This window comes from Chenopodium album, chromosome 17, assembly GCF_948465745.1.
Source record: "Chenopodium album chromosome 17, dcCheAlbu1.1, whole genome shotgun sequence".
Classification (NCBI taxonomy): Eukaryota; Viridiplantae; Streptophyta; class Magnoliopsida; order Caryophyllales; family Amaranthaceae; genus Chenopodium; species Chenopodium album.
This window is the reverse complement of record NC_137850.1, coordinates 45427704-45444658: the sequence shown is the minus strand read 5'-3', so window position 1 is coordinate 45444658 and position 16955 is coordinate 45427704. Positions and strand designations below refer to the sequence as shown.

At 34.1% G+C, this 16955-nt stretch overlaps 1 protein-coding gene across 2 annotated transcripts; it reads right to left on the bottom strand.

Annotated features, from left to right (window-relative positions):
- Positions 1-5170: 5170 nt before the first annotated feature.
- On the bottom strand, positions 5171-10022 carry LOC145588189 (uncharacterized). Of its 2 annotated transcripts, XM_081644836.1 has the most exons (9): positions 9767-10022; positions 8987-9105; positions 8797-8903; positions 8615-8699; positions 7610-8342; positions 7428-7482; positions 7250-7331; positions 7076-7156; positions 5171-6565 (listed from the first exon to the last, which is right to left on the bottom strand). In XM_081644836.1, exons 5-9 carry the CDS (start codon positions 8292-8294, stop codon positions 5222-5224), a joined length of 2247 nt encoding a protein of 748 aa, XP_081500962.1. In that variant the 5' UTR covers positions 8295-8342; positions 8615-8699; positions 8797-8903; positions 8987-9105; positions 9767-10022; the 3' UTR covers positions 5171-5221. The 2 variants fall into 2 exon arrangements, with proteins under 2 accessions (XP_081500962.1, XP_081500961.1); XM_081644835.1 differs by having other exon boundaries at positions 8987-10022.
- Between the last annotated feature and the right edge of the window lie 6933 nt (positions 10023-16955).

Here is a 16955-nt window from a genome sequence, read left to right as displayed (position 1 = left end):
AAGTAATCTACTATTATTATAATTATTTTTGAAAATTTAATTTATATAAAAACTACTTACTAATTAATTCTCATTGATCTCATTGTTGTTAATTGTTACTTTGTTATTGTTAGTTGTGTTATTATTATTAATTAATCATGGCATCAAACCCGAACGTTTCCTCCTCCTCTAGAAAAGCCAAGTCAACACGTAGGGAATCACCAAACCCAAACACTTCAATGTCTATGCCCCCCCTAACATGCCCTTTCCCTCTCCTAACATGCCCTTTCCAAACACTTCCACCCCTTTCTTTCATCCCCAAAACACGGGAGGGCAAGAACAAATGGATGATATGGCTCCTTGGACCCAATTTCAACAAACCCAATTTCAACAATATGAATTTCCTTTTCCTCCTCCTCCTCCTTCCCAAGGTAGCCAAACACAAGCTTCCGGGTCGAGTGAACCATCCACCCATAATCCTAACATATTAGAGTGGTGTACCGAAGAGGATTTTGCTCAAACCAAAAGAAAGAGTGGATGTTGGGTACATTATCAATTAAGTAAAGATGGAAAAAAATGCAAGTGTCGGACTTGTGGTAAAATTTTCTCGGCCGATACCAAGGGAGGGACGGGACACCTTACTAGGCATACAAAAAAATGTGGTGGACCATCTAGTGATCCAACCCAACCTAAAATTTCTCAATTCCATCCACAAGGTTTCATTTACAATTACGAGAGAGATAGGGATGAACTTGGGAGAATGCTTGTACATGCAGAACAACCTTTTCTTTTCGCCGAAAATGATGCCTTCAACAACTATATTAACCGAGCACTACAACCAAAACACAAAAAAATGTCCCGAAAAACCGTTCGATCTGCTGCCATGAAGACTTATCTAGAGTACAAATTGAAATTAGTAAATGAATTAGCTAATCTTCCTTGTAGAGTTTCTTTAACCGCCGATGCATGGGATGGTGGGTACGGACTTCACTATTTATGTGTTACTTGTCATTGGTTAGATAATGAGTGGATGTTACAAAAACGCATCATTCATTTCAAAATGCTTGAATACCCTCATACCGGTCTTAACATTTCACATCATTTAATGGAAGCTATTGATGCATATATTCTTAGGGATAAAATCATGTCTATGACTTTCGATAACGCAACTTCTATGACATATAGTGCGAATTTGGTTAAACCCCAATTAATCGATTTAGTATTAGATGGAGAAACACTTCATGTTAGATGCATTTGTCATGTTCTTAACTTGTGTGTGAAGGATGGAACACAAGCAATTGGTCCATTTTATCACAAAATAAGGAATGCTATTTGCACTATTAATAGCTCTAACATGAGATATCAAGAATGGAAAGGTTTTTGCAGGCAACAACGGATAAAAACCATAAAAATAGCACCGGATTGTCCAACTAGGTGGAACTCCACCTATGAAATGTTGAGTCGGGCAATCGAGTACAAGGTTCATTTAACACTTTTTTATAATATGAAATATCCACAAAATGCTTTACTTGAAGATGATTGGGCTAATTGTGAAAAATATATGCAGTTTTTACAATTACTATATGGTATGACACATTGTTTTTCTTCTGTATATAATCCTTGTGCTCATTCTTTTCTTAGCAATGCATGTTTACTTGCACAACTTTTTGCGGAACACCGATCACAACACGTTTATCGTGGATATCTTCCATCCATGGAGGATAAATGGCGTAAATATTACACCGATATTCCTAAGATTTATATTTTTGCTTCTATTTTAGATCCTAGACAAAAATATGTTGGCACCTTTTTATTAATTGATATTTATTATAGTAACATGAATTTTGAAGATGATGTTGAAACTTTTAAAAATAAGGTGACGGATGAGTTTTTTAATTTATATAATGTTTATGAAAGTAAATATGGAACCGTGTCTCGATTTGCCCCTTCTCAAACATCCAAAAATGTAAGTAAACGGGCCAAAGGTTTATTTGCACAAGCTGCTAACTTGATGTCTAAGTATTCAGGTACAGAATCATCATCATCTAGGAGAACACAAAGCGATGTTTCGGAGTTGCAAATGTACTTAAGTTACGACTTCATGAAAGGCATGGACGACGAAGAGAAGTTTGGCCTCGACATCCTCGATTGGTGGAAATCACAAGCCGTGAAACATCCAATTTTGTCGGCAATGGCTCGTGATATTTTTGCTATCCAAGTCTCCTCCGTTGCTTCCGAAAGAGCTTTTAGTGCGTCGGGAAGAGTTCTAGACGATAGAAGAACAAGACTAAAACCCGAAACACTTGAAATGTGTGTTTGCTTCAAGGATTGGTTGGATGCCGAAACACGTTCTCAAGATCGTACTTATGCACAAAACGACGACGATGAAGGAACGTCGACTTCTTTTAGTTCTCATACTTCTCAATCCACTCAATTGGCGGATGACCTTGAACCTCTAGGAGACGAAGACGAAGATGAAGACGAAGGCGAAGACGAAGACGACCAATAATAATTACATGATTACATATTTACATTATACAATATTGTATTCTTTTTGTATTATCGAACTTCGTATTCCGTATAATAAATGAAGTTATTCAATATTCATACACTATTGTACGATTTTTAATTATCATTACTTATTTTGTAATTTTGTATTATTGAATTATCGTACATTCGTACCGGCTACCGTCATATAATAAAATAAGTTATTCTTCAATTTTTTATGTTTTCGGATTATCGCACTCGTATTTTTTTTTTTTATATGCATTTTTATTTTTAATTCGTTTTTTTTTAACATTTTTTTTTTAAAAAAAAAAAAAAAAAAATATCAAGAGGCACGGTTTGGCCCGCGGCACGGCACGGCACGGCCCGCCGTAGAACCGGCACGGCACGGTCACCACCCCGGCACGGCCAGGCACGGCCCGCGGCGGCACGGGCACGGCCCGTGCCCATGTTTAGGCCCAACCTCAAGAGCCATACAACATTCAGGTGCAAAAATTGATTGATATGCATATATCAATTTCTATTTGACAACACAAAATTACTTTCCATTCTATTAGAAGGGTAAGACAGGGTTATTGATTCTCAAAGTTGCTGTCAATGGACTGAAAACAAATGCTAAATATTTAAATTTCTTACTGAAGCAATAGAAGTGATAATAAACAAACTATCCATTAGGTGTATAGCAGCATCCATCAGTGAAGTGAAAAAAGAGTAAAATTCATGCAAGAACTTGGAAAAAAAAAAAGCTAATGAGATCAGTTCTACAATCAGAATGGCATATGATATACCTCCAAATTAGGGCCCAAACACATAAATCGGCAAGCTTTTAACAAATTCACACTCCCCTTCAATCATCCCCTTCCAATGCACCTGTAAAATTGAAATAGGATAACAATCTTAACATCCAAACCCTCAACAACGTCATTAATTACAGCACTAAGATAAAATACTTTGCACCAGGTTCATATCTACCTAAGCAGAAAACAAGATCCATAATTCCTAACTCATCTTTATTCAGGTATTAAAGGCATTAAATTTAACAGCACTGTTTTAGCAATACATGTAATTATGTAAACAGAAACAACCACCAAATGCAATCCCTAAGGAAACAATAGTCTTCCCTTATCTAGCAGCAAAAAAGTGTTCAAAACTTCAAACTCATATCATTTTTTAATATAGACAAACAAATGCAAATTCCAATAACAGAGTAAGCCATTCAGAAATCAGAACAAAAGAACTGAACCCTTAAACTCACACATCAGCCCCTCACTAGACCCAATGAGATGCGATGTCTATATAAAGTTATAGATTGTATTCCAATTGGATCATAACATGTCACAGAGCAACAATGCACAACTAACAATCATGTATAAAAGTATCCCAAAAGAACACAATCCCAAATCTAATGTCCAAAAAAGGCACTATATAATAGAACATTCCAGAGTTAGATGCTTACCATTAACAAAATGGTTGACCTGAATTTGCTTTACACCATTCATAATAATAACGATGCAAGTTATTCCCATAATGATGGCTTGGATCAATCTATACCACAGTATAAAAAATAACAATATACTCCAAAAAAACAGGGAGAAAACTAAAATAAAAGTGATGAACATTACGGCTTCAATACAATGCTGAAAAGCTAACTTCTACATTTCAGAGTTTTGAGACAAACCTTTACTCACTAGTAAAATATAACACCCATATAGCCATATATAGAGATATAATGCACTAATACAACAATAAGCTTAGTGAAACAAGTATTGAAGGAAAGATATCATAGATAGCAGTTAAGGAGAAATCATCTCCTAAATTGCAGCCTTGATGAATGAGCATGATTGATTATGATCAATCACAATCACCTATTTTAGTATATATATTATTCTAATTTATTTTAGTGTCATGTATAGTATAGTCTAACTTTGTAATCTCTTTATTTAAGGTAGTACGTTGACTTATTGTTCTATAGTGGTCACTTAAGACTTGTATATAAATACTCTGTCAATCAATAATACTAATCAAGCTTTTCTCTATTCTTTACAACAAGTGCTAAGTATGAACAATCACAAGCCTGTCGATTAATTCTCTTTGTGAGAGTGTAGTTAATAAGACCCAAAACATGACTTTAAAATTTTGAATCTCAAAAAGCAAAAATTCAAAACATCAGGCAAAATTAACACTTAATCTGATAACAAAATGATGAGTGAGAAAGTCACCATTTCTATGGAATTAGAGCAGTAGTCGACATTTCTATAAACTTGATCATTTCAAAGAAGGGTCGTATTAATCGCCGTTGAAACTTTCAACAACCAAAACACCATTGAAGTGAGAGTGAAGATCTAAATTGTTATTTGATTGAGATTGAGGTTGAGACAGGCAGAGTAAACAACTGCAGAATAAGGTTCAGAGAGAGAGACAGGGGTGCAGTACAGCTTAATGATAAATATGAAATCGAATATTATTGAGATAAATTTTGCATAGTTACTGGATTCAGGCAGATATCACGGAATAGCAGAAATCAAATATTATTGAGAATATTTTGTATTATAGGATAATTTTATCCTATGGTGATGAATAAATAATAAACAGTAGAAACATAGAACTCACTTTTAAAAATCTTCAAAACAAGAATAAGAGTTGACTGTATTCAAGTTATATCTAGTTACAAAATGTCAAAGGAGAGGGTCTAACATAGTAAGAGTTAACAGTATACAGATTACATCTGTTTACAAAATCAAGTCAGGCTAGGGGGAATCAATGTTTGCTGACATATCAATGACATCATATATGCCATCATAGATGGTTCAAGAGAAGTGGTCTTCGTATTACCCTTGCCCAGTACGCGGTTAGGATTCTCTGGAAATTCGATCCTTTTAACTGTACGTTTCTCAGTGTCATACCAAGCAAAAAACCATCCTATAAACAGATAATATTGGCTGCCATTTACTGGACCAAGAGGTGGTGACCCAAATCTTCGGAGGACCTGGTAATCTTCTGAACCGAATAAAGCATCCCATTCTTCTCCATCTTTCTCATAAACATTGTCGTGAAAGCACAGCCTCAACTTATCCTCAAAGACATACAAACAAGTATGCACATCGAACCAAAAATCAAAAAAGTTTGCATCAGGGAACTTGATTGATTTTATCATCTTTTGGACTGATAAATCAAAAACCTCAATATAAGGTGTGGAATGTAATACCACCAACCAGCACAACAATTTTTTCTTTAATATGACACCTTCAACACCTCGAAAAGTACAATCATTATAGATATGGTTGCAAGAAGACTTAGTCCAGACTTCAAGGCTTGCATTCAATTGCAGCAGATATATATTCAAACCCTTACTCTCATTCATCTCAGAAAATACTCTGGCAACTAAATAATAGTTGCCAGAGACATCATCATACATCACCACAATGTCACATATATCAACCTTAACCTCTTTCACCTTCTCTTCCTCAAAGATACTCAACGTAGGAAGAATCCTAAACCTATTCAAAGTAGGATTCCATAACAGTAAGGCTGTATCAGAACGAGAATAAACTGTTGGAGCATATTGTAGTAAAACTAATCCATCAACGGTTGATGTAACTTTAAAACAACCCCCCTTAGAGCCGCATTTTTCCTTTATGGGAGAAGGTACTACTAAGGCAGAATAGTACTCTAGTTTGGGAAAAGTCAGGGCAGCTACAGTATCATCATCAATGGCAAAAACTATAAGTTTTTCCTCCCATACTTCCATATGACTTCTTATGAACTTCTCATTACTAAGATAAGACATCCAATTCTTATTTACCCTTCTCCATTCCAATATATTTCTCGGAGAAGACTTTAAGAGAATGAATCTAAGGGTGTCTTCAAGATTCCCCCAACGCCCAAGTTGGGGGAGCTCCACATCTCCAAACGTAATGGGAGTGGTTATCATCAATTCAGGAAAAGGGCAATCTATGGGCTTTCTTGCTAGTGACAACCTAACAATTTCTGCAGACAGATCTGCTAAGTCATTGGAACTGCTTTCCAGCCTATATTCCTTGAAATCACTAGTCATGAACACTGTATCTCCATGCATAGTTGCCTGCATTGAATTAAAATCCATCACATCTTGGCTCTTGGTAGTCAAAGCCTCAAAGATAAACACATGATCATTTAATAAATAGTATTCTACCTGCTACTTACTAAAAAGTTGTAAATTAAATGAAACAGCAATTAGCAATTAGCAATTTCATGGACCAGAGCTAGGGCTACATAAGGCTGACACACTCAAACCCCAACACACAACTCACGACCATAAGCACTTGAAAATTATATATTCAGGTTTATCCACAAGTATTACTTCCTATATTCTTTTTTTATTTAATTATTATTGCATCATTACGTGTTCCATACTTGCCGATGCACAACTTGTATCTCAAAAGTACCTTTTGGTAAAATTATAAAAAGTTAACGTTCTGAGAGTATAATTCAAACTTTACATTTATATCAGAAAAGATGGTTAAAGTAAGAATCCAGATGAAACAACAGAAACAGAGGAAGCAATAACAAAAAGAATTAAAGCCGATCATTAGAAGAAAAAACATTTTGTTACCTCATTCAATTTTTCCCATACTAAGTCAGGCTGATTCATGTATCCTTGATCTGTGGTTAAAACATAGAGTTCACCATCCAGCTGCAACAACAGAATAATTATCTGACAATGAAAAGGCTAAGGACAATTAAGCAGAAAATCACACTATGTGTAGAAATACATATACACACAAACCTTAAGAATTGTGCTGAAGTGATTATTCCGAAAGAAAACACGAAGCTCATGGTCGTCGAGACCTGTTTGCAAGCACAATAAGCTGTACCAAAAAAACAAAACAAGCTGGCATAAGGAAAGAAGTAACTTTACTCCCAAAAGAAGATGAGTAAATCAACAACTAAAACATGTATTATACCCATAAGAAGTCAGCTGGCTGGCATTGCTTTTCAAGAAGTTGTCAATAAGTTCCCCTGAAATGGAGAAAAAATAATTACACAACTTTACAAGTGGAGAAAAATAGCTTTATGTATAGCACCAGCATGGAAATTGATAATTAATATATAAATAAGAAACTTGCTAAATTCAAATTACATGTACCCTGTCTAAGTGATATTCCATGCCCCACATCACAGGCATCTTTAACTCCCTTGTCAGCCTGTTCAGCCAAAACCACCTCGCCTTCATAGACAGGTTCTTGATCTTCACACAGTGTTTTACTTGGATCCAGTATACACTCCTCCCCTTCATATATTGGTTCACTTCCATCAGCATGACATGCAATTTGACTTGAAGTTTGCTCTGAAGATAGTTTATGCGACCCCTCAGTATCTATTACAGGAGTAGACCAGCTTTCAGCTTCTTGATCATTTAATGTATCTTTTAGTGGAGTAGGTTCACTCAGAAACGATGTGTCAAGCCTGCATTCTGCTAAATCATTTGACAAGGAAACTTCTCCAAGTTGAGCAGGAAATAATTTGTCTTGAACTTTTTCCCTATCTTCAGCCAAGGAAAGAAAAAGAGCCTTCTCTTCAGATATAGGTAAATTTCTGTCATATTGTCCATGCACAACACTGCCTGATACAGAAGGCTCTACATCTAATGGTCCACTGGTGCTCTGTCCTTCATAAGTAGAATTAATAGGTGACTTATGCACCTTCTCATCAAAAGATTTCAACACATCGGCTGCAGTAGTTGCAACAGAAAAATCAATGCCGTCCTGATCAGATTTATCCTTGCTCATATTCGCCATTTTCCATGTTTCCAAGGAAACAAGATCACACATAAGTCTGTTATAGGATTTGGATCCAATTGCTTGAGCAGTCTCATGATCCTAGAAGCCATTCATAAAAAGAAAATAAATTAATACTCCATCCGAAAGTAGTGTTACTTCCCAAACTTTTTCCACCATCTTATTAAGTGGAATATATTTGGAAATCTAATCATAATATATTTTGATTTTAAGAAAATTGTCAACTCTATCCGAACAACTCAGAATATCATACATGACAATCACTAATGGACAAAAAGGAATTCACACATTTACAATACCAACTTTACAAAAAGAAAAAGGTATGCAAAATATCCAAAATAAGAGAAGCATACCTGAGGATCAGCTAACCAACCATGACACAATGGGATACCCAGAAGATTACATATTGCACCCTCAGTAAACTCAAAAGCATCAATCCTGTGAAATGCAGGCCAGTTAAGTTAAATTGGAGAGGAAGAAAACCCAAGGGCAAACACTACCATGTGAAACTTGAAAAAAAGAATAAAAATCAGACCTGTTGAAATTGATATTTACATCAATGCTAGTCGTAAGCCGTGGCAGCAACTTTATCACATCAGAAATATTTTGTTGTTGGTTTTCAACATATCCTGCATCTTTATTCTGCAACCCATCGAGTTAGTTATAACTACCAACAAATATGAAATGCAAAAGTGATTTTGACATCATATAGACATGAAATTTACATTGTTACTGCTGTCTGAATCGAGCAATCTCTCAACAACTTATGAAAGTAGCTTCTCTTGTGAAACTTCGCTTACATCAGCAGTCAAATTCAATTTATTCTTCAACAGAAGTACATTACCTACGTAAGCCGTCTCCTCAAAGATTGCATTGGCAGTTACATATACGAGCATATACCAGCAAATATCCTCGATATTTTCCATAAATTTCAGCAAGTACATATTATTATTTCAATAGAATGCATTAATTAAGGTAATTTACATTCAATAAACACAATTATAAACTAAATTCAAAACCAATTTAAATATTGACATAATCATCAGTATCTTCCACATTAAAGAAACTCGTTCCACATCAAATTCTTCCATCAACTTTCTACGCCAGTTTTCTAACAATCATCAAGATTCTCACTCAATCAACTAAATTCCGCCAATTCAAACTTACGACACAATCCACATCCAAAAACAAGCAATTCATACATTGACACGGAAAAACAAATAAAACGTCGTTATTACACAAGTCAATCAGCCGCAAAAATTCCTTAATCCAGAGCCAAAGAACAGCAAAACCTCATTACAAACTCAGAAATAAACGATTCAAAACAACAAACAACTTCCAAAACAAGCATTTCAGATCAGAAAACTACTTTAGGCTTCCGGCGAAAACCACACAAGTCTTCAATCGAAATTGATTCAAGAAATCAAATCAATCAACAAAAAAAGACAAACACAATCAAGAAAAACACGAAACTCTATAAATGAGGAGAGAGAAAGAGAAATTACATAAAGCAATGAGCAGACAAGGGCCATTGTTGTTTTGAAGAATAATAGGAGTAGAACGACCGAAATAATCGATTGTCTTGGTTTTGTAAAAAACACTTTCAGGAGCAGGTTTATCTGTAGATTGTTCTTGAGGTTGTGGTTGTTGTTGTTGTTCTTCCACCTCCGAAGAAGCCATGGCCGACCTCTCTGGTGCTGGTTTAGGAGAGAGAAAACGAGAATATGATGGTTGTAATGTTTCTTTTGTTTTCTTATGACACAAGTTTGTAATGTTTTTTTTTGTTAGTGGTGGCGATTTTGAAACGAAAAAATGAGACTGAATTGAAAATGTCTAGTTTAAAGTATTTTTTCGTATTAAAAGTTTGGCGCTAAAATAAACACTCTATAGTACTCCATACTCATATTGGTAGTACGTGTGGATTTGTGTGAGATAGCTAAGGGTAAGTTTATCCCCAAACTCGGACCTAGACTCCAGAGTTCAGATTAGGGATGTCAACAGGTCGGATTTAAATTGGGTACAGATAAACTCGAATTTAAATCCGTTTTTCTACCTTGGATCAGTCGGGTCTAAAAAATAAAACGGGTTCGGGTCCAAAATAGACCCTACATAAAAGCAACCAACTTATATAACAACTAATTCAAACTTAATACCTTAATTAAAAAAACAATGATGATGTTACAAATTTCCATACCTTAATTAAAGTTATACAACTAATTCAAAAATACAAATTAAAGCAACCAACTTATATACTTCTCATTTGAAAAAACAAACACTTTACAAACAATAATAAAATATGATGTTACAAATGAGCAAGTGAAAAAACAATGATGATGTATCCGATATGAGCATTTAAAATTCATCTCCCGAAAGGGATAATCTTCATCACTATATACTAACATCATCAACATTATACGGAGTAGATAAAAAAACAAACAATTTTAGTTTTTTTAAAGAGATTATAAAACGGTTAAACGGATCGGGTTCGGAGATCTAGATTCGTTTTTTTCAATATGACTCAAATCTGATCAGATCCGCCGAGTCCAAAATTTGAAGACCCATATCCGTGCAAAAATGGATTTGGATCCACGAATCCAGGTCGGGTCCATATCCATTGTCATTCTTACTTCAGACTCAATCTGCCACATCAGTTTTCCACTAACTTTTCAACTTTTTTTATTATTCTTATTTATACAAGATTTTCTCCAAATTCACTATTATTCCAAGACTCACTCTAGACTCATTATCCTTTTCAAAATAGATTTTTTTTTTTTTTTTTTTTTTTTTTTTTTTTTTTTTTTTTTGTAAAATATCTTTAATTATTTTCTAAAAAATTATTGTAAACTTAATTTTCAATGACATTAAGTGATAGGATAACATACTTCTTTATATTTGCAACACACTTTTTAGACTTGCATTTTTAGGAGCTTATTAGTGAAGATAAATGAGGCATAATAATTTAACACAAAGATTAGAGAAGAAGTAAACATTATGTGTAAAAATTCTTTTGAATAATTTATCCATTTACATTATATAATTTAGATATATATTAAAATACGTACTATAAATTTGTGTTACAAGTCTTGCAACTTACAATGCAAATAAATAAAAACGAAGGAAGTAAAAAACAAAAGTTCATGTTGTTTACTGTTTACAGATAAAAGTGATGGAAGTATTTTGTGACAAACTTTATAAGGAAAGCTGGAAAGCAGTGCGAGAATTTAAACGATGGATCAACGCACGACTAAACCGATTAATAAGCATATGTATTGAAGCCAATTAGGCGATTATTAGTACATATAAAGTATTAGTACATTGTAGCCCGTTTGGCCATTTAATTTTTGACAAAAAAAACATCAATGAAATAGGTAAATAATCTAAATTTTTTTTTAGTTGACTAATTCAAGGAGCTAAGGATACATGACATTTTAAATTTTGTTTCATGTTTCGCTAAAAAGAATATTACGGATATGAATGAACTTTAGCTACTATTTACCGTTATCCCATGACCAATTTTGCAAGTGGTACTCTTCCATAAGAGGCAAACCTTGTAACATCTCATCAAGATCAACGTTAGAAACACCACCACCACCATTATTCTCAAAATTATAACCAACGTTAGCATTGCCTCCAAGGCATACACCTCCGCCCTCTCCGGCTCGTGAAGTAGCCGCCACACGTGGTTGTTGTTGTTGTGGTTGCACTGGTGGTGGTGAACTACGCTTCCTCTCTTTTTGAAGAGAAGTATTTCCTATCCATGCAACAGACGAGTTGACTCCCGTAAGACTTTGTACCATAGATTTGAAGTCTTTAGCTTCAACCTTGACACAACGGGTTTCGATAAGTGTTATCTTCGTAGGCTTAACACATTCACCATTTCCTTCCATAATAATCAAACAAGCACAAGTATGTTTTTGTAAGACTTGTAATGCTTAGTATCTCTTTTTTCTTTCTTTTTTTTAGTAAAAAGGTCAACAATATTTGCTATCAAATTTAAGAAAGTGAGGTATATTTATATGGAGTAACATTTTATCGTAACGCGGGTGCAAGTTTGATTTGTCACATAAAACGTAGTTTGAAATAGAGGAGACTTTGAAGTTGATGATAAATTGACCAAATTTTGGAAGATGAGGAATAAAGAAGGAAGAAGGTGATATTTGTAAATAACTATAGCATGCATTCATGATTCACCAACCACGCAAGTTGAGCTAAGGTTGAAAAAGCCAGCCTTTTTTTATTTTTGGGTTTATTATCTAAAATACTTGGTCGATATTTGTTGCTTCACAATAATCACTAGAACAGTACCTATTTTGATGTTGCATGCATTTGCAATGCTTGGATGATTGCCTGATTGGCCTTGGTTCAATCGTACAAGAAGGAGAAAATTCCCCCTCATAAAATGAATTTTACGCCGTCTGAAATTTTATGTAATTACACTTTTTTTGACAACAGATGTATATGCATACACGCGAGATTTCAAAAGTAATGTGTTTTAGGGCTTTTCGGAATATTATTCATGCAATCATGTATGCTAATTGAGTTGTATAGCTTGTGAGAGACTCGATTCACTCGAACTTGATTTAATTAATGTGTGGTCAAAACCCAACTCAATTTGGTTTGACTTGAAACTTTAACAAGCACAAGATAATGAGAGCAAGATTTAGCTTGACTTGAAAGCTCGCGTACAACTTGATTTTTTTAATTATATTTTTGTGATGATATATAAATATTATTATTGCTAAGTGCAAGTGTGATTATTGTTTGTTCCACACTTTGAAAAACAAGATTTTAGAATGAAACATGGCTTTGGGCTCTAATAGTGAGCTTTCGGATTTCTATCCCTTGTCACTCACCCATTTGTTATAACAATAAGGCTCGAAACTTAAGAATGCAAAAATCAGTATTAGTTATGATTAGTGTTATCCTAAAACTAGTTATTACTTGTAATTGTATGTATGTGGTACACAAATTTCATGGTAACTTGGTAAGATCCATTACATCCATTATTACACAAATTTAAGGAAGAAACCAGATTTTGTTGCAGATTACTGATCAGGAAGAAAACTTTGTGTAGCCAGGTTTTCCAAATTTCATTGGTTTAAGAAGAAAAAAATACCCTTATGTTGAGGGCACAACAGTTAAATTTCCAAGCTAGGGGATGTGTTTAATTCAGAAGAAAATATTTTAAACCAAATTTAACTCCTATGGAAAGTTAGCTCTATGGAATTAGGTTACAAACTTCAATTTATATTGTTTGCTTCTTAGCTTCCTTCCCACATAAGGTACATAGAAAAGGGAAAAGAGTAAATGGAGCCATGGAGGGAGGAGCTAGGGAGAAAATCAGAAAAATGTAGCAATTCTTCCTTGGAAAAGGAAAATCGTTTCCACCTGAGGGAAATAAAATAGTCAACCAAATCTAATGGTTGTCAACCCCATAAACTAAATGGAAGAATATGGGGAAACCAATTTTCCTGTAAGAAATTTCCTCTCATCAACAGTCTAGGTGTGCGAGTTTTTTTTTTTCTTTCCTAGCCTACTAATTTATGCTTCAATTGGGCATGCCATTTTTATTAAAGTGATACGGTCATTCTTCATCAAATTAACATCTCATGCTCATCTAATAAGAAACCTTAAACCTATCTTAGACTAGCTTCCACTTGGTAGTCATTACGAATTATCACAGGACAGAGAACTTCAACATGTTAGACAATACATACACTTAAATGATGAAATTCTAACATATGGTCTTGACTCTCTTGAGCACCTGCTGTCAACCTTGATCCCTAATCTGATGCCTCAGTTGGCATAAGCAACAATAACTTATGTTCTACCACTGGATATTGTATAGATTCGAAATGGTAAGAAAATTAAACAAAGGAATAGAGGTAGGCAAAAGCAGCAATGACTTCATAAAAATGTTATTAAATATATGCCGACCTTGCATATTAACATCTTACTGTATACAAGCAATGACCACACTTTTCGGAAAAGAGATTACATATTGACTTGACTTAGATGTCAAAAACAATAATCTTGTAACAACTAACTCATTTTTCTATTTTAAATAGCAACCTCTTGCAACTAAATTAGACTGCCATAATATTAGCTTCACATCTTTTGGTAACACAGTACAGAATCCAGGGACCTAGTAATCAGTGGAGACCGGTGTAATTATGAAACAGCTCAAAGAAAGCATGACGCTGATAAATAGACATTGAGAAATTCATGACAGTACTTGTTTTAAATCGCTAGGGGAATAAAAAAACAAGTCGAGGGAAAAAACAGATGAATTACTCAGTACAAGATCACAGATATCAGGGAGACAGGGACTATTAGAACAGCAGATAGTTTGGAGGGGGGAGCATCTGTTTTGGACTTGATGAATCAATCAAATACCTCTTTGAGACTACAAAAGCTATCGGAAGTGAGGTGAAACAGTGGATCTTGCAAAATTCATTGAAGAAACATTTCAGTCCAACTCAAACTTTGGACAAAAACGATTTTGTAATCAATGACCAACAAAATTCCTTTTTCTTCTAAATCGAATATGGAGAAACCAGCCAAAATTCTACTTTTCTTAAAATTGCAATTTCCACTATAGTTAAAAAGAGCACATACATAGGTTGACTGGTAGGAAAAGTTGTCAACTTTATCATGCTCTAGAGTCTAGACCAGATATTACCAACAAATAACAAGTTAATAACTTCTACTCGTAAATTAATTACTTTCTCCGTCCTATAATTACACTCGATAATTTATGATAATTATATAATCATGGAGAACAACAAACATCTTATTAAGATACTAAACAGTCAATTTATGGCAAATTCATTATTATATAACCTACTCATAACATCTTATTAAGATGAGAATGGGTAAAATTATAACCTAATATCTTGCAACCTCTCAACATAGAAATATGCCCTATTAGTGGGACGGATAAAATTAATCAGAGTACAGAACATTTTGTAGATGAAATAACTAGTCCAACAAAATTCATTGTCAATAACATCAAATAAACATGAAAAAATCTAAAAATTCTCTACTACTAACAAAATTTCTAGTAAAATCACATAGAAATCACCAAAAAATTCCCTCTTTTTGTTCTTTCAAACCCATGTTCCTTGATCTTACCCAACCACCCACATTGCATTTCTACTCCAACAGATTAATGAAAGTACAAAAAAATCAAAACCCTAAAAAAATTTAGTATTTTTGGCAACAAAATCTCAAAATAAAACCACCCCATTACTCAGTTTGTGCGTTTTAGTTTTGGGTAGGAAAGATACAACAAAATATTGGGTAATTTTAAAACATTAAATGACATGCAAAAAGAGAAATTGAAAAGGACACAAATAAATTATTCAAGAAGAATGACAATAATCCAATAATTGTAAGGAAATTCAGAAGAAAGTGACATATAATTATGGAAGAGAAGAAGAAACTCACCAAAAAATTCTTTAAAAAAAGAATGAATGATCTGCTAAAATTATCACATTTAAGAAGCGCAGCAGTAAAAACCCTTGCTGAGAAAGTTAGAGAAAGATGAGTAAAGAGTAATTCTAAAAGCGCAGCAATTTGTTTTTGGTAGGACCGTAGGATTTTCTTACTTGTATAATTGTGTTATTGTACAAGTATAAATTACTTCCAATTTTATTTTATTTTTGTTAAGGCAAAATTGCTTTTTCATTTTATTTTTTTTTATTTTTTTTTGGTTGTTGTAATGGTGAAAATGTTAGACGATCTAAGGAAAACGGTTTCATACTCTTGTATAATTATTTCAATTGCATTAAATGGTGCCATAAAAAAGTGAGAATTTGACATAAATCAAAATCAATTCACTCTATTAGATGACAATTAGTTTACTCAAGTTCACTTCAATGACTTGGGTCATATTGGTGTATCAGGGTCTTTGGGGTGGGGGTGGCACAACCCAATTTCAATCAGATCGCGTCAGTCAAACCCATGTGTTAAGCTTATCGTGGCGTCCCGTGTCATGTTGGCTAACGGTTTTTCCTTAGGTGTTTGTGTGTAGGTTCATGAGTGGCAATTTTGCTTCATGAAACTCATTTGTCTAGGCCAATTACAATATAAATCTAGTGAATTAACATAATATATCCATGTTTTGAACTTTTTCAAATAGTTCGCTCTTAAAGTTCTTAACAACTCATTTAATTGATCATTAGTGTACCACTAAACCATTTCCAATTTAGGAGTAGCAAATTCACAATCTTTGTACCTAAATAAAGTTTCCATTCATCAATTTGAGATGCGCAAAAATTATTGTCGAAAGTTACTAACTTTGTAGATTAAAGTCATACTAGTAACATTCAAGACCTATGATTAAATTTCAACTACATAATCATTGCAATGTACACTCTTTCTCAGCCAAAATATAATTCCTTACAACATCACTAACAATCTAACGCCCCAAATTAGGCCTAATCATAAGTCAAGACAATTGAGCTTTTAGGCATAAGTGAGTTCTCTGACTAAAAGATTCTAGCCAAATCGGATAAAAAATATCAAACTCTACTCTTATGCCAAATCAGTTTCCTTCAATCTTCTCCTTCTCTCTCTTTCTCTTCCATCTCTTTTCTTCTGATCTCAATTGTAAATTTTTGTAGGGGGCTTCCATCGGTATTTTTACCGGTGGTAAGCCCCAAAAAAACTTTCTAATTGCTTTCAATAAAA